The sequence below is a fragment of the Pyrus communis genome, chromosome 11, assembly GCF_041283825.1.
Source record: "Pyrus communis isolate YQ-2024b chromosome 11, ASM4128382v1, whole genome shotgun sequence".
NCBI classification, from domain to species: Eukaryota; Viridiplantae; Streptophyta; class Magnoliopsida; order Rosales; family Rosaceae; genus Pyrus; species Pyrus communis.
Window position 1 is genome coordinate 14202384 of NC_142575.1, and position 21922 is coordinate 14224305.

General features: G+C 34.9%; 1 protein-coding gene and 1 pseudogene across 2 annotated transcripts; one reads left to right on the plus strand and one right to left on the minus strand.

Annotated features, from left to right (window-relative positions):
- Positions 1-5888: 5888 nt before the first annotated feature.
- Positions 5889-10568, plus strand: LOC137742493 (uncharacterized). The gene is made up of 3 exons (XM_068482375.2): positions 5889-6928; positions 7610-7735; positions 8815-10568. Exons 1-3 carry the CDS (start codon positions 6431-6433, stop codon positions 10156-10158), a joined length of 1968 nt encoding a protein of 655 aa, XP_068338476.2. The 5' UTR covers positions 5889-6430; the 3' UTR covers positions 10159-10568.
- Positions 10569-10570: 2 nt separating this feature from the next.
- Positions 10571-15859, minus strand: LOC137742495 (bifunctional nitrilase/nitrile hydratase NIT4B-like; annotated as a pseudogene). Its single transcript, XR_015953418.1, has 5 exons — positions 15531-15859; positions 14205-14384; positions 12911-13206; positions 11554-11833; positions 10571-10959 (listed from the first exon to the last, which is right to left on the minus strand). The product of XR_015953418.1 is annotated as a bifunctional nitrilase/nitrile hydratase NIT4B-like (transcript).
- Between the last annotated feature and the right edge of the window lie 6063 nt (positions 15860-21922).

A 21922-nucleotide genomic window follows, 5' to 3' on the forward strand; every position in this document is an offset into this window, starting at 1 on the left:
AGTAAACGGGGTTGGAACCCATGTCATGGTGCAATAACAACACTCCTCTTCACCATTGTGGTACAAGGCCACTTGCATTACATGCCAAGGTTAGGGGTTTAGTGTTGAATTTTGGAGACTTTTGGCTCCTCGCTAATAGAAGATGAAGTCTTGATTATCACGTGGATATGTCTATGTTCCTTACGGCTGTGAGCATGTCAATACAATGTTAGATAGAGGGGATGCGGAAAATGAGCATTACAAAGGCCTCTAAGACGGGTTTGCAAATTTCTACTTTGAATGAGTCATTTACAAAATTTCTCATATATTCTTTTGCAATGATCATGAAAGACGTTTCTAATCCTCGTGAAGGACATTTCTTATCCTCTCTATCTAACATTTTATAGATAGTTCATTCTTTAATAACTTACCATGAATCTCTTTGGAATTTAAAAATCTTACGTTTAATATTGTCTCGAGCATGGAAAATAGCATATATAGTTATATTTCAGTTGTATATGATGTAGTAGGGGTGGTTCGGTATGGGATCCCAAACCAAAAATGGGATTCCAAATCCCAAACCAAAAATTTTCAAAACGGAAATTTGAAGACCAATCCAGAACCAAAATTTTGGTATTCCCAATTTTCGAGATTCCCGAATAGTTTTTGATATTTCGGGATTGGATTTTGGGTTTTGGGCCTATGGGTTTTTGGGTTAAAATTTGAGATTTTTTTGGATGTGGGCCAAAATTTGGATTTTCGGCCTAAAATTTTGTTTTCCAATTTCATATAAATGAAAATTTAGGTTTTTACCTCATTTTAATTTGCCAATTCATTCATACCAAGTCAAAGTGATGTTCCAAAGTTCCAAACTACTTAATTTTATACTCCTATATCTAATATAGTTTACTATCAAACTACTTAAATTCAACATTTAACATGCATGTAACCAAAATAAATATATATACTTTTCGGATCGGTTCGGGATTCCCAAACCATTGAATATGTAATCTCGATTCCTATACCAAAAGGTTCGGGATCGGTTTGATATGAATCTCGAAAATTTCAGCATTATCAGTTTGGGAATTTTTCAATATGGGATCGAGATTTTTTTGGTTTGGTTTGGGATTTTTGGGAAAAAAATCCCAGCCCTATGATGGGGAGAATTTTCCCCAACTATTCATTAGTGGTTTTGATTTATTTATGAAAGATTGACTGACATGTACTTTCATCTTTCAAGGTTATATTAAACCTAAAAAAAAAATGGTATGGTTTGAAACTTTGAAGGTCCAACCGTCCTACACTGTTATCCGACAGTCATCACCTACCTTCCCCCTACTTTCAAACTGTTCATACAGTCATGCGACTCAGGCCCGCCATGGGAATTAGATTAGGGTTTCTCTTTCCATTGTATAAGTTTGTCGTCATCTCGATACCATTTCTTCATCAATTATGCATGATGTAAACAGTACTTGGCAATAATTTGCTAAAGCCATCAACCTTTTTTAACCTAATTCTCTTTATATATATCATTCGCAATTAAGATGCTATTATTTCATATCTCTGCTACATGATTTTGTGAATACACCTTATGAATCAGTCTGTGTTCTGATAAGATGTAAATCGACCTTGGCCAGCCCTGATTGCAAAGGTATACTATCTTCTACTGAAAGAGAACATGTCACAATAATACACACTGACTTCCTAAGAACTATATAGAACCATAGTTAGTTAATTAATTAGTAACAAACATTTAACTATAGCTAAGAATATCAAGATTTATGAGTCGGGCCACGGTCAGGTCAGGGTTTTGTTCACAATTGTAACAATCAGGTTAGAGTTTGTTTACAATTAGAATGGTTAGGCCAGATTGGGTTAGGGGACGCACTCTGATATCATATCAAGATTTTAAAGTCAAACTAGCAGCCCACTACGAAAAACACCAATATTGTCCCAATATTACCACCTAAATTAACTACTCAACAAGTGTTGAGTTTTATCATAAAAAATCTAGGCATTGTTTGTTGTGGAACCATTCATTTATAATTAGTAGTATATATATTTGAGGGAATGCTAGCAACCTTCTCGGCTCTCCTTCTCATCCTGCTATGTAGAATGATAACCCAAACCATTTATTATATAGGTTACTCTTTAAAGATATCTCTTCAAAAAATTAGCTAAATCCAAAATCGTTTAGTCATCTAACAATTATACAATAAATAGAAGAACCATATTTTTCACTTAAACACTAAAATCTTGACAACGTTAATCGAACAGTTAAATGATTGTTGATTTGGATGATATCTTTTTTGTAGAGTTGATTTTTAAAGGGTGATCTAGAATTTAGATGGTTCCAATCATGAAGTAACATTGTCAAATAAGGAAAGTTGAGAAGGTAAAACAAGAAAGTTCAAGTGAGAAGGTTGCTAGCATCCCCTTATATTTATAAGTAGTTTGAAGAAAATTCAATTTTGATCAAAACCAAAAGAACCTTGACCTACAAACAAATTTTCAAGGAAAAATAAGAATATATTACAAAAATATTTTCCATTCAAAAAGAAAACATGCAGTTCAATGAGACATTGGGTTCTCCTCATATTCAAAAGTCAGAAGGAGGCCTTCCAAGTTCCAAGTATTATCTTAGCTCTTATTATGTGTACACAACCTAACAATAATTTCTTCATTATTTGAAGCAGATGAAATGTTTCCCGTTTTCAACGTCCCCTTCTGAACTTGTTGTGTTCGTCCTAATCACACAATTTAACAAGAATACCTCACCTTGTTAGCTAAACTACCACTTAGCTTTTTAAGTTTTACTTCTGTTCATTTGGAGCTTCTCAGAGTATCGAATAATATTACAATCAATCGCGCATGAATAACAACTGGTTCATGCGTCGTGGACTGACTTGCATCAATATTAAATGTTTAGGAATCGTGTATGCTTGTGTGATTGATTGATTGTAGTATAATTCAGATTTTTTTACTCTCTTTCAAGAAAAGACTGAAAACAAGACGGAAAAAGTATCATTTGCCCTTCCCTTATCCTAATCCTTTCTTTATTCATATCATTCCCACACCACACGATTTGTACATACGCATGTGAACAAAACAGTCCTAGCTAGCTATCGAGTTTTTATTTTCATTTCATTGGTTGTGCTAGGAAATTGAGGAACATGGTTTATTTGGTTGTAGATCCATGCTCCCACTGCCCGAATACTTATAAACACAACTTGTGGGAAAATGTTACTTGAAATTAAAAAAAACAAAAAAACAAAACAAAACAAAAAGAAATTAAGGAGCATGAACATGAACCACCAACATCAATATTTGGAATAGGACCCTCTTAATGAGTATCTTAATGATAAGTTCATCTTATCTGTTCATCAATCATTTTGCGGCCATAAATCATTTTGAATTTTTTTATTTAAAATTAAACCCGAGCAATACCTAGCAAAAAGTAGCTACACAATATTCTATAAATGGCTAAACTGAATTGATTTCTAAGATCCTCATTCTCGGTATTTATCAAATTTGTAGTGAATGTGACAGTCCATAAACCTCAAGGATTTGAATTGGAAATAGCCGCAAAAGACATGAACACCATGGGTAGTGGCTTAAGGTGCAGGTGTGGGGGCCGGCATGCATAATTATAAATATGTGGATCTTTTTTTTAGCAATAAATGTTTGAGTGTAAGCTCCAAATACAAACTCCAACCAGTCCCCCAAACATTTTGAGCCATTGGTAGGGGCCTCCTTCCTCTTGGGTTGGCCTCTATCATAATTTTTTCTTATTAAGAGGGTTTTTTAGGGTATGATTGACTGATTGATATGTTGTGAGCTTGACTAGCATTTTATGATAAGATGTTCACAATTATTGTCATCCTACTTAAAATTTGATTTACATCATCGCTTAGTTTTATATTTTGGTGATATTTTTTTTACTAGTAGATATAAGTATATTTCTGAATATAATAGAATTTTGTTGACCCCAATTTATGATATTTCCTCCTCATCATCCCATTTTGGTAAAAAGAAGTGATTTCAGCACATTTTGTTGTTCTTATTGAACATTTTTGTTATTTTTTTTGTTTTGTTTTTAGTTTGAATATATTAAAACATAATCAAGGAATAAAAGTCAGCAATGATGTGCAAAAAGTGAAAAAGAGGTGATGGAGGATCATTTTCATAGTTAAAAATTTCCTTAACCCTATGAAAAAGATTTGATCTATTGAATCCATTACTAGCTTGTTACAAGTGAACTTTTTCTTGGTCAATGAATAATTTAGTTCCAAGATTCGTAAAACTACTTTATGAATTTGACACTAAAGTAGCTCAAGCAATCTAATGTAATTAATATAACATTCTCTTAATACACGAGATTACCTCAGAACGTTATTTTGTAAATCACCATGACCATTCTCATGTTAACCAAATGTCCTAATTGCATTTAGTTATCGATCAAACTATTGATTCACTAACTCTTCCTGTAACGATGCTTTTATTTATGAATCATTATGTGGTCTTGTTGCTTCTTCATGTTTAGTCAAGTTAACGTGATCCATTTTTATTGACACAACCAATTTTACACTAAATTTATTTTAAGTCAGGAGGATTTGAGTTCGCATATAGAGGAGAGAGTACGTTGTTTAGTCAATTTTATTAAGTCTAAATATACTAGTTAATATATATTTTAAACCAAAACTATGAAGCAACAGACAATCGAAATAAAAACTTTTACAAAGAAAGTCTCAACATCTCGCTATCATTTTTCTTTTTCTTTTTCTTTCCTTTGACCTAATTTCAAATTTTAAATAGATAATTAAATAAGCACATTCTTCTTTTGATCTCGTTCCTTACTTTTGTTTTGGGTCAAAGGATAACTTTTATTAAATTCTAATTAAAACGTTTACATTTTCAGCAAAAAATATTAAATAAAAACTTCAGACCAAGATTCAACGAAAATCACATCTATGTGAGTCAACATATGAGGCTACAATATGAGCAACCACATTTCCATTTCTTACTTGGTGAATCATAATTTTGAACACAAAAGCAGAGAAGGTGCAAGATCCGAGGATAATTAAGCAAGATAAGAGAACATTCCAGCATAGAGAGAGAGAGAGAGAAGAGGAGGGAGGGAGGGAGGGAGGGAGGGAGGGAGGGAGGAGGGGGGGGGGGGGGGTGAGGAAGGAGACAAATTAATTAAGTAAAATACTGAGAACCTAGTCAACATTGTGGGCCGCTTATAATACACATGCACGACCCTGATTCAATGCAATTCGATTCACATGTCCGTCACGTTATCACCCCTTCTTCTTTAATCCAAGGGAAAGTGATCCTCTCCAAATCTCTTTCATTTAATCCTTTTCATCAAAAAATTTGGATTCTTGAAATTTAATCTAACGGCTAAAAACATGGACTCACTTTAAAAATTATAATAACTTTAGCTGTTGGATCAAATTTCAAATACCCAAATTGTTTGATGAGGAGGATTAGGTGGAAGGGATCCGGAGCGGATCCCTTTCCTAATCCAAGAACATAAAACCCCAAAATTTCATTTCCCAACCATAAATCAATCTCCCCTTGACCAATTTTTTTGTGTAACTGAAACACTTCACATAATGTTATTATTATACGTGTTACTGTATTTTATTTGTTACTTATTATTACAATATGATAGTATTATAGTACTATTCTTAATTTATAAGTAAGATGTCTTAAGTTCAATTGAAATAATAACACCACGAACAAATATATGCAATCGATATAATTCAAGTGAAATAATAACACAAACAAATACATATAATGGATATAATTCAAATATAATAATAACACTACTTGACAATAATATTAAAAAAAAAAAAAAAAAAAAAAAGATTATTATATCTACTCACATGTCTTATTTTTTCACGCAATTTATATTGATTTGTCATATATTTGAGTTATGAGTATACTCCTGTCCTAGTCTTCTTTACTTCCCTCTCAACATTTCTAAAACAAAATAAAGCTTCCATTGATTCTTCCCAAAATCCCACCCCTCACCTTCCATTTTTGATTAGTTTGACACCTTTTTTGATTAGTTTGACACCTTTTTGAGCGTCTTTCATTCTCTTTAAGACTGCCCAAAAATCCACCAAAGCTCAGAATCTTTGACACTTTTTCTTCTTTGATAAATTCAAGGCTGACAGTTTGAAAATATTTACCTAAAAAGAAAATCTGGACACTATCATTATTTTATCATCAATGTACTTCCATCAACTTTTTTCAGCCCCTTGATTTTTCATTATTTTTCTTCCTCCTCCAATCCAATCTCTCCATTCACTCCCCAAATCTTCAACATCTTCCATTTCGGTCTCCATCATTTGCTCCAAAAGATTCACCCACACCCCAATTTCCCTAAAATTTAATCCACCATTTTCTCTGCACTCTGCAGTCTTCTGTTCCAATTTCTATGTCTTGGAAAAACCACCAGCATTGCCACAGCTTGGTCGTCGACAGGCAATGCAAGATCAGGAAGCGCGGCGGCGGCTCGTCTTCCTCCTCGTCTTCCTTGGTCCGTAGGTACAGACTCAAGAGGGCAATCCTGGTCGGAAAGCGAGGCGGCTCGAGCACCCCAGTCCCCACCTCGAAGACTGTAAGCGCGGCGGCAGCAGCAGCGAGATCACCTTGTGTGGCGACGATGATGGCGAATGGGGGTGAGGAGCATGATGAGATGGCAACGCTGCAGCAGCAGCGGAGACCGGCTTCGAAGCACGGCGGCGGCAGCAGCGGAAAAGGGAAGGAAGTGGTTTCGGTTTCGGCGAGAAAGCTGGCGGCGACTTTGTGGGAAATTAACGAGCAAGAACAAACTGCTTTCAGAAAGAAGGCTTCCAAAGTTGCTCAAGTTCCTTCCTTAGCCGGTTCCTTGCCTCCAAAGTTATCAGATCCATCCTCTACTCCTATTTCTGAGGTAAGGATTATTTAAGGGGTGAATTTACACTACCCTTTTCTCTTTTACCACTCATTTCATGTGATCGAAATTTTTATTGATGTATTCAATGAAAATGCAGGAGAAGAAATCAAAAAGAGTTTCGCAAACATTTTTCTCTCGATTAAGGTCTCGTTTAGAAGTGTTTTTAAATAACTGAACGCGTTTTTTATGAAAATATTTTTAGAACTAATTATTAATAAAATGCAAGTTAATATGGAAAAGCACTTGGTGTTTTTTAGTGCTTCTTGCGAAATAGCACTTCAAGTGCTTTAGAATTCAAAAACATTTGTCTTCAAAAGTGCTTTCAGTCATTTTAAGAGCACTTTTAATTCATTCTAAATGTCATAGGTCAGATACACATATGGGTGACGGGGTAGAAGATGTGCAAAAATCAATTACCTATTCTTTTTACTATAAGTTATATTCTGTACTAATTATGTTAAAGCAAAAAGAAAGAGTTTAAACACAACACAGCAAGGTTAAAAATAAAACCCCCAACCACTAAGACAATACCCTACTTGTTACCTATTTTATTCAGACATTTAGATTATTTTTCTGTTTGGGCTTTGTTTTTTCTACTATATTATGGAAGTGAAAATTTCTTATTTATTAAATTGAATTTTGAAAGTATTAAATTTTGTTTTTGGGAATTTTGTGCAGAGAAGAAATGGATCTGGGAATGCTGGACGCCAGAGAGGGTTGTCGGCCGTTTCTCAGAAACTTCCTTTGAATCATTACCAAATGGGAGGTTTCCAGACTCACACTACAAGTGCCAGTTTAACTCAGGTAAAAAAAAAAAAAAAAAAAAACAACTGCATTTCAACATGTATATTATGAGAAATAATACGGAGATTATCTAAAAAATGAGATATTTAGTGGACTCTTTGCCATTTTATATTTTTTGCACAATTTATGTGTTAACATTTTAAAGGGTTAAGCAAAAAATATAAAGTGGCAGGGAGTTCATAGAGTCTTACATTAAGAAAGTTCATTTCTAATATATTATATATTTCATTGGTGAAAAAATAAACAGGGGAACAAGGTTTCTGGAATTTTTATTTTTACCGTTTGTGTCACGTAAAATTATAAAAAATGACAATAAGATGTTGACAGTGATTCAATAAAAATTGGTCCCCATAAAATTTGTCCAATAATAACCCATGGATCATAAATTTCAAATGTACTTTTCTGCCTTGTCATTTTCAATGAATAAAATTTAAATTTTTTGTTTGAAAAAGTTGATCTAGCTCTTCACTCTCATGTTTAAAAATTGGACAATTAACTAGAATTATTATTTTTTATATTTAATTGTAGAAGTGACCAGTTTTTAACAATTACGACGACATATTAATCATATATCGATAACACAATGACGATGTAACGACCACACAACGATGATATAATGACGATATGGTCAACTTAATGACTTTCTCCTGATATAATTAATCTAAAGCATTTGTTTAAATGGTCAACTAGAATGTTTGCCTTAATGAATGAGTTCTTAACTAAGTTAGTTAAGAACATTTACTCTCTCCACTCGAGTTCCCTCCCTCACTTCTCTAATATCTCTTTTGAAAAAGAATGCTTGTTACTTGACATAAATTCTATGGTGTTCTAGAGTATCTCATACTCCGAAACACCATAAAAATTCTTATTGCTTAAAGCACTCACTCCCTACCCCCGAGATTTCGAGTTCGCTTTCTTACTCTCTCATATCGCTTGTATTAAAAAGAACGTTTGTCACTTAACTTTTGAGCACAGCTATTTTGAATCTTTGAGTAAACATATTGATTGCATTAGGCTGCATGGATACCTAGGATGATGAATAAGTAAACATGTTGTTGATTGAATTTCACAATGTGCAGCTCAAAGATCAATCTTGTGTGAAACCTGATCGAAATTGCATACACGGATTTAAGACCTGTTTGAAGGATGTCAATAGTGGCCTTTCTACATCTAAAGAGCTTGTAAAAGTTCTTACTCGCGTTTCGGGTCTTGAAGAGCAGCATTCTTTAAGTACAACCTTACTCTCGGCCCTACGAGTTGAGCTTGATCGAGCTCGTGTCCAGATTCATCAAATGATCCGAGAACAGAGGTCTAACTGCAACGAAATTGAGTATCTTGTGAAGAAATTCGCAGAAGAAAAGGCGGGATGGAAAAGTAAGGAGCGAGAGAGGATATGTGCTGCAATAGCGTGCGTAGCAGAAGAACTCGAGGTGGAGAAGAAGCTAAGAAGACAAACAGAAAGGTTGAACAAGAAGCTAGGGAAAGAACTGGCAGATAAAGAGGCAGCTCTGTCGAAGGCCACGAAAGAGCTTGAGATGGAGAAGAGGGCAAAAGAGATCTTTGAGCAGGTTTGTAATGAGTTAGCCACTGGTCTTGGGGAGGACAGAGCACAAGTCGAAGAGCTAAAGAAAGAATCCGAAAAAGTTCGTGAAGAGGTGGAGAAGGAGAGGGAAATGCTTCAGCTAGCTGATGTGTTGCGCGAGGAGAGAGTCCAAATGAAGCTCTCCGAAGCCAAATATCATTTCGAGGAGAAAAATGCCATTGTGGAACAGCTGAAGAATGAACTAGAGGCTCACTTGATATCCAAAACGCATGAAGGTAGTGGCGGTTCTCCAGACTTCAGTAAAATCAAGGAACTCGAGGCTTATTTAAAGAAGATCAATTTCGGATCATTTCAGAACGCGAAGATGGAAGGGAATGGAATGGAAGTTGCTGCATATAGAGAAGAAGGTGAAGATGATTCAAAAAGGACTTCAGTTGATAGCGATCTTCATTCCATCGAGTTAAGCATGGACAATAACAACAAGAGCTACAAATGGAGTTATGCCTGCGGAGATGATACCGAAGATGATTCAAAACGGACTTCAGTTGATAAACAATTCAAAGGGAGGAGATCTCTCTCCGAAAAAATACAATGGGAAAGCATATGCTTGAACAAAAATTCCAGCGGCATTGATTGGGAGTTTGGCGTAAAATCTCAAGGGCAGTCAGACGGGCGGCTTATGGAAATATCAGAGCTTGTTCCGCAAACTCAAACGCCAGAACATGAAACCGAAACAAAGAAAAAGGGTTCTGCTAAGGGTCTCACAGACCATAGGTTATCCAATTCAAAAGTAGTTCCGATCCACAGCTTAGCCGGTACAACTTGTCAGTTTCAAGCCTTGCCGATGAAGGATCCTGGAACCGGAGTGTGCGGAAGTTAGACGGATGCTCCACGAGAATGATTCGGAGCTCCAACTAGCAGGAAGAAAATGCCAATGCCAGGATCAAGAGTATATAGATGTTTTCATGTTATTTCTTTTGAGTTCTGAGAATTATACATCGTTTTGCAGCATGCTTTCTTCATGACCACGTCATTCAATCTTTCGGGATAGCGGACATTAAACGCTGATCACGGTCAAGAGCCTCGACAAGTCGACAGCGACATGGTTGCCAAAATTCCGACGTTCAAGGCTAGATGCTCGCGATTTTCACATTAGCTGCACTTCGACAACACAATAGTTTACATTTTTATGGATTGTAGAGTATATGCCGGATGCAACGTGCCTGGTTCGAGTAGAACCGGACAGTTGCATTCAGAATCAAGATAATAAATTCAACATGTTTGCAAACATATTTATGAACTTGACCTCCATACACATGAACAAAGTACAGAACCACATTAAACTTCAACTGTAGCAACTTCTTTACAGTACAAATGAGTTAAAACGATTCACATTTGATGAACGAGAACCATTTACGAAATCAAGGTGGCCTGGTTACGTTGGAAATACATCAACAATGATATCTACAAAAGGGTCTTCTTATTATTATTGAACAGGCCGGCATTTTGCAAACCACTGTCGGTGAACTGATGAAATCCAATTATGACTTATGGGAGACTTCACGATCGGTCTTTGCTGAGGCTGATGTGAATGCAACTGGAGTTGCTTAAAAGAATCATCAGTTCTAATAAAGCTCGGTTTGCTTAGAAAAAAAATCAGAGCTCAGTTCGCTTAAAAGAGCTAGAAGTACAATAGTTCTAATAAAGCTTGAAACCATACCCACTGTAATCTACATGCGTGTGTGAGAAAGGATCAAACTATATTATCGATTAAACCATAATGCCTCACACCATACACATAACAACAGAGAGCCTAGATCAGAAAGTTATCAGTAAATTACACCAACATTCAAATCCCTCTTATTTTTAAAGCCCCTATTGCACTTCCCCGCCATACTGGAATTTAGAGAAATTTCTTATCATACTATACTAGGGTTCTCGTTTTACTAGAAATCTTAAATTAAGGTTGCATATCAATTGATGCATCTGGAGTCCGTTTTCTGTTTAGATATATCCGAACTGACGAAATATAGTAAATATTGTAAAGGCAGATGTAGTAAATTTAAGTAAGTTGTGCTGAAATCTATCATGGGTTGTGAGGGTACTTTAATCTCTGAAAATAGAAAGGAGGTTCCTACAATTTTGTTTGAAGTTGAAGTTTTTCTAATTTCCAGTATATCTCAGGAGCCAGATTGTTGTTACTCAAAATTATGTCAGCACAGCTTGCAATATAGATACTTAATTGCTGTTAGGAGAGAATAAGCATATGACATACCGAGATCTGCTGAGATGAGTGCCTCCCCATCATAATTGGGTCCAGCGAGAAGTCCCTGACGGTGAGATGATGACATTGCCTCCGGCACAGACAACAGAATATGGAGCAGGTTCCTCTTCTGTGCCTGCAAATACATATTCTGGAGGAGGGGGGTAGTCTTTCCTTCGACAGAACTGATTGGCTGATAGGACAAAACACCCACCCTCCTAGGCAATATGAGTCATTGATGCTTGCCATAAATCCCTGGAATCAGCTGTAGGAGCACAATAAATCTCTATGCCTGCACAAAACAAAGCATCCTGCATCAAATCACAGTACTAAAGATAATAGTATCAAAGCGGTACTAAGAACACCTTTATACTCCACCAAGAAATGCATTGTTTCTACCATAATTTTAATGTTCACATTGAGTAAAAAACAGTTTTGAACTAAAAAAACAGTTGATAAATTTGGACCAACTTAGATCTGACCGTAAAACCACACAAACGCACAGGAACACAAAGATGTATCATGGTTCACCCGAAGTTGCGCTACGTTCATGCTGGTGTAGTTCTGTTTCACTATGCAAATGTAGGTCATCTTTTGAGAGAGTAGAGAGTCTAGGGTTTACCATGAGTTTCCTCTTTCAAGTGAGGGTGGGGTTTCCCTATAGAATAGGATAGAATAAGGGCAAGTCTCCTCTTTACATATATTCAAGAGGGCTAATTGAGGCCCAAATATGATATGCACACACTTACAGATGTTCTTGAGTCATTGTGTTGGAAAAGAAGGTAGCTAGGAAAAACCATGTATTGAATGGATGGTAAAATGCCAATTTGGTAAGGAAAACCAGATTATGCCACAAATATTGGCAGACTATTCTTAAATCTTTAGAAAGAAGTGTAAATCAACCATGTGTCTTATTTCAATTTGAGTCGTTTGAGTAGCAACATACTCGACCAATTGCCCAGGAATCTAGAAACTGACTCAACCCTACACAAAGATCACAGAATAGTATGCTTAACTACCTAGCAAGCCAAATAATCTTTTTGACCTGATACCGGTCTGTATTCAAGTTAACACCACATATGGAACTCAAAATTGCATGGCAAGGCACTAAAACTGGAAGAAAGCAGTTTCAAACAGGGCTATAGCCCAGAAGTAAAATGAGAAACCCAGATCGTATTGCACTGCCCATGAAAGGCCATCCTCCATTCATACAACACTAAACTTAAATAGTGTAATTATGAACACCAAAATAAGAAGTGAAAAAAAAAATTGAACAAATAGCTTCGAAGAAAACTGAAGTATTCAAAAAAGTGAGCCAAAATATTTAATTAAGTGTGATATTTCAAATTTTCAGGTTCAGATAACAAACCTTTAGCATACATTGCTGTCCTTAGAAGTGGCATCTTATTTTCCCAACAAATGGCAGCACCTATTTTTCCGATTGGAGTCTCAAACACCGGATTTGTAGATCCGTATCCAAATCCCCAAATGATCCGCTCCAGTGCTGTGGGCATCACTTTTCGGTGCTTTCCCAAATAGCAACCTTGAGAATCAAAAAACAGAATAGTGCAATAGAGTGTATATCCATCTCTCTCTCTATCACACCCATTACCAAGAATACCTTGTACTTTCCAGCCATTGTTGCCAATCGATCAACTTCAGGACCTGCATTAGTTAATAAAAAAAGTGAAACTACATATTGTATGCTCACAATTCTATTCGTAGAATGCACTTAGGTCAAACAATGACAGTTTTAGAATACGTTGTCCACCTGCATATTGATTTAAGATCAAAATATGATAGCATGCCTCAGTAAAGTTACTAACACTTAGCGTAACAAGATTTGAATTGCATCAAACAATAAGGAAACTGAGATATTTCCAACAAAATTTAGTTGATAACATCCACTTGCAAAATAGTGGTGTAGAATGTTTTGCTGAGAGTGAGCCTGACATGAACCACTAGTGTCCCATTTTAGCGGCCACAATTAAGTCATGAAGAGCAGTATAAATAGGCCTGCATATCTCAAGTCAACCACTGGCATCCTTTTGGCCAAGTAAAAATAGTTAAGATGCGAGTCAATGCACTGAGAAACCATTTTCCAATGAATTAAGGTTCTTTTCTGAACTTCGTTGACAGGTGAAAAAGAAGAAATAATAGTCTAACCAACAAATAAGAAGAAAAACTTGAAGTCTTTTCCTTTTTTCACGTTTTTGTTGTTTTTGCATCGAACATTCATCGGAGTTCTCACCAAAAAATAAATATTCAATAGAATCAATTTTCTCTGGAATATAACTTTCATCGGAAAAAATAGGGCAGCAGTTAGTTCTCTACACTACAATAAAGCAAAGAACTTATAAGTTATAGCTACCAATTGAATTTGAAGTTTAACAATAAACTGATGCTTAACCACAGCCATAGCCCTAGTTAATTGCACTGCAGGTGCACAGCGTAAATTTTCTTGACTCAAATAAACAAAGAACTTATAGCAACTAATAGATGAATTTGAAGTTTAACCACCAACTGACATTTCACTGCACTGACTTCACTTCAATCCACCACTCAATCACACTGGGAATTCTAATGAATTCAATTTATTTCAGTTTCTTACGCACAACCAATGGACGATATCATCAAGAAAGAAAAAAACAAAGAAGTTTTACCAGGCACATTAATGGCTGCAGCATGATACTTTCTGAATTCTTCTTTACCCTTAGCTGTTCTGTTCCCAATGACAATGCCAAAATTCGACCCACGGGGATAACCACCCACAAATGTTTCGGGGAACACAACCAGCTGGGCCCCGTACCTGGCCGCTTCAGCCAATAATCTCTCAGCCTTATCTATGCACACATTCAGAAATCAGAACCACCAAAAAACAGAACATCTTCAATCTAACTAAGAAACACGAATGCTGCTAAACTGGGCTAAATATCTGATATCTCGAAAGCTTATTTACCAACATAGTCAAGATTCAGAAATAAAAAGATAAAAAGAAATTAATAATTACACTTCGGAACTTATGGCTAAAAATTTATGCATATTCTTTTCAATAGGTCAGCTTGACCAAGCACCGGATTTGCATTAGTCTTGTATAGGATTCTCAAACAAAAATATGTTGAATGTACAAGCAACCTCCATGTGGTCTGTTAGCCATTGCGGTTTCTTCCATTAGTCAAATCTGGAAAAACCGAAAACATATTCTGTGCCCACACCTGAACAAGTATCTACTGCAAACTCCCAAAAAAGTACTTCCTCATGAGTTGTGACTACGCTACTATTTCTCCCCAAGTTTTCTCCATAACATAGAGCGATTCAAGAGCTAATCACACAAGGAAAGTATAAAAGTCTTGAGTATTTCCTTGTTCCTCTATCAACCCACTCACATTCTGAAAGTCTGAATGGTCAAGAGGGAATCCTCATAAGGATAAATTTTTTGCCACAATGTCAATGCAATTGGAAATGAAGAAAAATGATCAACGTCTTGAGCTGCCTCATTCCATGTGATACACCAAATCTTAATGAGCTCTATGATCGAGTATAGTGAAGCTAAAGATCCTATGAGCCTAACATTTTGTTTGAGCTCAGCTCATTTCTTTTACAAACTGAGTTCAAACAAGACGAATCAATCTCAAACTGTATGGAGCAAATTTACAACCTACACTAAATCAATTAGCAAACAATATTTCCACAAAACAAGTAGTAAAAATATATACAACCACAGCAATTTTGAGCAGGCAGCATTGGATCACACCAATTTGCATAGTCATTAAACTAAGAAAAAGTCTTTCAATTGTCAAAGTTTACTCGAAATTAGTAAGAAGCTGAAACAATGAACTGAAAAAAATCCCAAATCCCAAAACCCAAAACCCAAATTGAAATTAGAAGCTCTGAATTGAATTTGGGAAAGCAACATAAACACAAACAGTGAGAAGAAAAATGAAGGAAGTAAATAAAAAGAGTTGGTGGGGGTGTGAGAGAAAGGGGACCTAGAGTGGCAGGGGTGTCGTAGAAGACGGTGGAGGCTTGGACGACGGTGGCGCGGATGGTGGGGGCGGAGTAGTCGGCTCCCATGTCGACCTCCGCGATCAGAGGGGTGTGGTTCAACGCTGAAGACGACGGTACCAGAGCCATTCGAATTAAATCTTGTGTGTGTTCTTCTGGATTTTTAGTGTTTGGATGAAGAAGGAGAAGGACCAATCAATTTTGTATGCGGACAATTTGTCATGATGAAGTGCCTGTAATAAAATATGCGTCGAGTGAGGGAGTGAGGGAGTGAGAGTGATGGTACTGGAAACTCTAGAAACTCATCGTTTGTTTATTTTTTTTTCCATTTCTAGCGGCTATGTCTTTGTCGCGCTGTGTCAATGATTGGTGGTGTCGGCGGCAATTATTGTTTTTGGCACGTGATATAAAAATAATAAATAGGGCTTAACGGTAGGAATGGTTTCTCAATTTTCAGTTTCTGAATTTTCATGTTAGTTTTTTTAAGGGTTTATATTACAAACGGTCCCGAAATTGACTCCCATCGACAAAATGGTTTTTGAAATTGAAATTCGATTAATGTAGTCATTGAAAATAAAGGCCGCAATTCAATGATTGGTGGCATCAGTGGGAACTATTGTTTTTAGCACGTGATATAAAAATAAGGCTTAACAGTAGTAATGGTTTCTCAACTTTATTTCTAGTTTAATTTTAGTCTTTGAACTTTCATATTAGTTTCTTTAATCATTGAACTTAACAAGTGTTGTATATTGGGTTTTTTTTTTTTTTTGCTAATGCAGTCTATTTTTACATTAAATTTAAGGGTAATACTAGAAACTCCATCTCACATCACTAAAAATGAATTTTAAATGAAGAATAAAATTTTAAAAAATCAGATTTTTGTGTGCAAGAAAATAGAATTTTTTTTTTTTTCATAGTTCAGTATGTGATTTGTTAGTTGTTTAAGTTCAGCTGCAATTCGATCCCCTAGTAACTTTGAAATCACATTGCCTAATATTTACAAGCTGATAAAGTCTAACGATTTTTCATTTTGTATTTTTATAGTTCAAATTTCATTTTGTTTTAAGTTTCGAATATTAATTTGCAAATTTTAATTTGTTTTTACCTTCTTCTATTGTCTTTTGAAGTTTTAAGTTGAAGTTCCTAATATACCCTAGATTTAATGGAAATAAAAAAAAAGATGGCGTTGGTGAAAATCACCAATGTTTCAACACATTGGTAAGTTCGATAACTAAAAAAACTAATATGAGAGTTCGGAAACTAAAATTAAACTTGGTGTAAAGTTTAGGGACCATTACTACAATTAAGCCTAAAAATAAATAAAGATCAAAATGGTCGGAAAAATGATTTCGGCACAATATTTTTAAGAACATTTGATTCATAACCAAATCTTAGTTGCTAAAATGATCGCTTTCCTATACATTACTACAAAATATACTGACGGATAAGACATTTCCAACAGCCTCTTTACATGGTGTTGGAATTACTGTCGGTTATAATCGACATAAACTGTCTATGTCGCTTATAACCGACATAGTTTTTAATCTTTTTAAATGGTGATGTCGTATAAAAGGAGAATTGTGTCACTTTCAACCGACATAAAGTTAATGTTGATTAAAAAGAGAATTGTGTCGCTTCTACCTGATAGTAATAATTATTTTTAAATATTTTAAAACTTCCTGTCGGTTGCAGCCAACAGGTTGGTGTTCTTTATATACCCTCCACCGTGTCTTCTTCTTCCTCTCTCGCGTCTTTCTTATTTGTTCTTCTTCATCTTCATTTATTCCTTCTTCTTCACACTATGTTTTTCTTGCTTCTAGTATTTTTATTTTCTCCTCTTATGTTTAATTTTTGTTTACAATTTAATTTTGTAGGAATTTTATTTGAGCTGGTTGAGTACATAAATAATTGATTGACGATGGAATTCTTCCATAATTGAGGTTGCTATCACTAAATTCCTTAATTTTTAAATTTTATTTATTAAAATATTAAAACGTTAGATGGGATAACAAAAAATAAAAAACAATTGGTGATTTTTTTTTTTTGGGTTAAACTTTTTATTTTTATTTTTAAAGCTAGTGTCCTGTCTCTTTTAATTGATGGCATTGGTCATCTATGTCGAATAATTTGAAATATTTTGGCAGGAATTTTCCCGCTTGTTTTGCGCTCGGAAATGGATTGGGAAGAGGAATGTCAAGTGGGTCAGAGGTGGTGTCGGTTGTAGCTGACGTGATAGTGGATTGGGAAAAGGGATGTTAGGTGTGTGAAATGTCGTGTTTACCGACATCAGGTTCATTTGATTCGACATCAAGTTCATTTAATTTGATGTCAGGTACATTTACTGGCAGTGTTAACCGACACCAGGTTTTCACCCATATTAAAACTCCTTTCTTCCCCCATTTCATTCATGCCCCCCTTTTCCTCCATGTTTGATTCCTTCTTCCCCTGCTTATTTTTCTTCAGTTCTCTCTTTCTCTTCTCCTTCCAGTAGCTTTTGCCATGATGAACATATCAAAGATCAAAATTCTGAGAAACACCAATTCGAAGAGGAAGAGTTCGAAATTGGTTCATTTTTAAATTATTATTATTATTATCATCATCATCTTTAGTTTGTGTTTTGTATTTTGACTAATATTATGCTTAATTTGAAAATTGATTTTTGTTTCTTGGTTTTTAATTGTTTGTTTTGTATTAATAAGGAACATCTCAACGGAGAACTCACGGACCTGCAATTCCCAAATGGATAGGACAACAACCTTGTTCATTTGATTTGTCCGCCAAATGCATTAGTTCAAATTCTAGTGCTTTCTCAAAACATGTAGCGTCAGAGGTTAAAGATCCTAGAAATCTTCCGTTAACAAGGGATTGGCGCTTGGTTAAGGAACAAGACAAGAAAGTGTTGTGGAATATACTAAAGGTATATATATATATATATATATATATATTTTTTGTTTACTTGAAAAGAGTAGAATAAGTCAATGACCACAATAATAATTAATTAGCTTGGATTTTTTTATGAATTTAGGGAAGTGTTATTTTTCAAGAAGAAGATTTAGTGAAAATGCATCTGATCCGCTACATGACGCTTCAGATTACAGAGCATGCGCACAAAGAATATAGAAATAGATTAAAATGTTTGTTATGGCGGATGATTTTTTGTATATGATATGTGTAATGGTTGATATAAAATATTTGTTACGGTGGATAATTCTTAGTGTTTGGTATTATTTTAATAGTTATTATTAATGTTTGTTTAGGCCTATACATTAAATATGGTGTTAATTATTTTCTTGTAATTTTTTTTTAATTATTATTAATCAACAACTGAGACAGACATTTATATATTTTTTATTAATGGTTTGTGGTGTTGGTTATGGGAGACAGTATAGTTGTTTATTTTATTTATTAAATAGTTAGGTGGCGTTAGTTAGAGCTGACCGTATGGATGTTTATTTTATTTATTAAATAGTTAGGTGGTGTCGGTTAGGGCCGACACTACTATCCTTTTTTAATATTGCCTGTATCCGACGTGAGTTTCAATGTCACTTTTATCTGACACTACTATCCATTTTTTTATTGATATTGCTTTCCTTCTTCATGGTGGATTAAGGAGACTAACCGACATCAAAAGCCTTTTCGTGATGCTAGCAATGGTGTCGGTTCTGTTATTCGACATGGCATGAGTTTATGTCAGATTTGTACCTAATATCTAACATAAATTATGTTTTCTTGTCAGTTTTAAGACCGCCAATTATAGGTAATTTTGTAGTAGTGATAGAATGTTGGAAAATTTAATTCAAAATAAATTAAACTATTTAATTTGAATACAAATTATATTTGACGAGTTGTGATTATTCAATAAAAAAAAAAGGTGCAGTCTATGCGTTTTGATTGAATAAATGCAATTGTTGACTATTTACGAAAAGACACAACTATTTTGAAGAGTCACTTCTACATCTATATAAAGACCTTATCATATTGAATCATAAATCAATTACTTAGTAGAGTCATATTAGGGATGACAATTCTAACCGTTAAACCCGATAACCGTGGATAACCGTCTGAATGGATTAGATTTGGATATGAAAATTCAGGTATGGTTTGGTTATGGGGAAAAACCGTGAACTTTATTTGGTTATGGTTTTGGATATGGTTATAGGGGTACCCAATTCATATCCGTACCCGAATCCGATCCAAATATTATATATATATATATTATATTTTATTCAATTAGGTCTTTGGAAGTCTTGGAATTATGCTCACAACGTATTCAATTATTCCTATCCCTATAGTACTAATTCATTGTGCATGCATCAAACCCTATACTATTTTTATTATGCACCAAACATCATACATGGGGCATACCAACAACCTCATCAATTCAATATTCTTATTGTTATACTCAACCAAATTAATTCATTTAATCATTTTATATATCAGTTATCAAATATTCCAAGTTTATCAAATTCATCTCTCTTCAAAAGTCTCATTGTCAAGAAATTGGTGCATGTTGTCAGCTCAATAGGTTATCTTTCATTCTTTTTCATGTTATTTGATTCATGCAAATTAGCGTCAGTTTTTGAGTTTATTGCATATGTTATGAGCCCATAGAATTATACAAAATTAAATCAATAATTGTCTTTGTTTGTTGTTATATATTTAGTTTACATGTTTTGTCTTCCATTCGTATGTGTTTTGGTCATCTTTTTCTTTTTCGTTGGACCAATTTATCATATTGGCTTATCATGAACAACTTCAAATATATATTGTTATATTTTTTGTAATTGGATGTGACTATTTAATGGCAAAATTAGTATCTACTAAAATTTATAGTGCGTCAATTGGATGAATATATATATATATATTTTTTTTACGAAGATGGATATAACTGATAACCGATTGAAAATCCGTTACCCGGTGGATATGGTTATGGATAATCCCCGATGGTTATTTTGCGGTTATGGGTATGGTTAATTTTAGTGGTTATGGGGATGGATATAGCATTTTTGTCCCCAAACCGAACCGTTGCCATCCCTAAGTCATATATACAAGTTCATGTGAGTCATATCATACTGAGAGATTAATTAAGTGAGTCTTTGAGAGAGTTCAACATAATCATGGTTCAATGAAGCCTTACGATATGGTGTGCTACTATCGCAAGAAGGAGGTCGTTGTATCCTGAGAAACAAGCATCAATCAATCATAAGCACCGTAGTATGGCAACTGATCACTTATGTGTGGGCATCTAAGAGGAGTGTTGTAATATTGTGGATAGCCCACATAACAATAGATGGTGAATGAAATAGTAAGAAGTAAAAAGACAATATGGATTGTGTTATAAATTCATGGAAGTGAATGACCACCATAACACCCATAACCTCCACCATTTAAGTATTTGTTGTTGGATTTGGTATAAAATTGGAATTGTATTCCTAACTAAAGTAGGAATCCTAGTTGTAATGAGTATAGGAAACTTGGACGCAAGTTTCCAGGTGGTGTTTGGATTCTAACTTAGTTTAGGATTAGGTTTGTGGCTAGATTGTCTAGTATAAATATGTGTAAACCTTAACGTTAGGGTGTGTAAATTTGAGAGACTTAAGAGGCAAGAGAACTATTGTGAAGATTAATGTGAGTTCTTTTGTAATCCTTTTATTAATTAATAAAGTGAGCTTATGTTGTTCATATCTTTGTGTGATTGTTTTGGTTTAGTCATCTTGCTTGTGTTACAACAAGTGGTATCAAGAGCTTGGTTCAGTGATTAAACCAAAACAATGACAAAACCTGAAGACTCTAGCAAGAGTAGAGATGATGGGGGCACTGAGGTTACCAAAACATCGGTGCAAAGTGCTAGGTTCGAGATCGAGAAGTTTGTCAGGACTAATAACTTCGCTATGTGGCAGTGCAAAGTTAAGGATGTGTTGATACAATAAGGACTACTTGTAGTACTTGAAGATATGCCTATGTCGATGAAAAAGGAGGAATGGCAGCGGCTGAATGCACATGCATGTTCCACAATTCGGTTATGTCTTGGCAAGGCACAAAAGTATGGTGTGATGAATATTTCATCGGCCAAAGAACTATGGGATACACTGGAGTCCAAATATTTGAAAAAGAGTGCAGAAAATAGACATATCTTAAGAGTAAGCTTTATTGTTTCCAATATAAGGAAGGAACGAAGATGATTGATCATCTCGAAGAGTTTAACAAAATGATTGCTGAATTGTTGAATTTAGAAGAGATGATCAAGGATGAAGACAAAGCGTTGATCTTGATGAATTCTTTGCTTGAATCCTATGAATCATTTGTTACGACATGGATTTATGGTAGAGAAACTATTAAATTTGATGAGATCTCAAGTGCTATGATGAATCATGAA

Excerpts from the sequence above, each read along its gene's own strand:
- LOC137742493 (XM_068482375.2), top strand. The coding sequence starts at position 6,431 with ATGTCTTGGAAAAACCACCAGCATTGCCACAGCTTGGTCGTCGACAGG. Across the intron at positions 6,929-7,609 it reads CCTCTACTCCTATTTCTGAG|AGAAGAAATGGATCTGGGAA; the intron begins GTAAGGATTATT and ends AATTTTGTGCAG. Across the intron at positions 7,736-8,814 it reads CAAGTGCCAGTTTAACTCAG|CTCAAAGATCAATCTTGTGT; the intron begins GTAAAAAAAAAA and ends CACAATGTGCAG.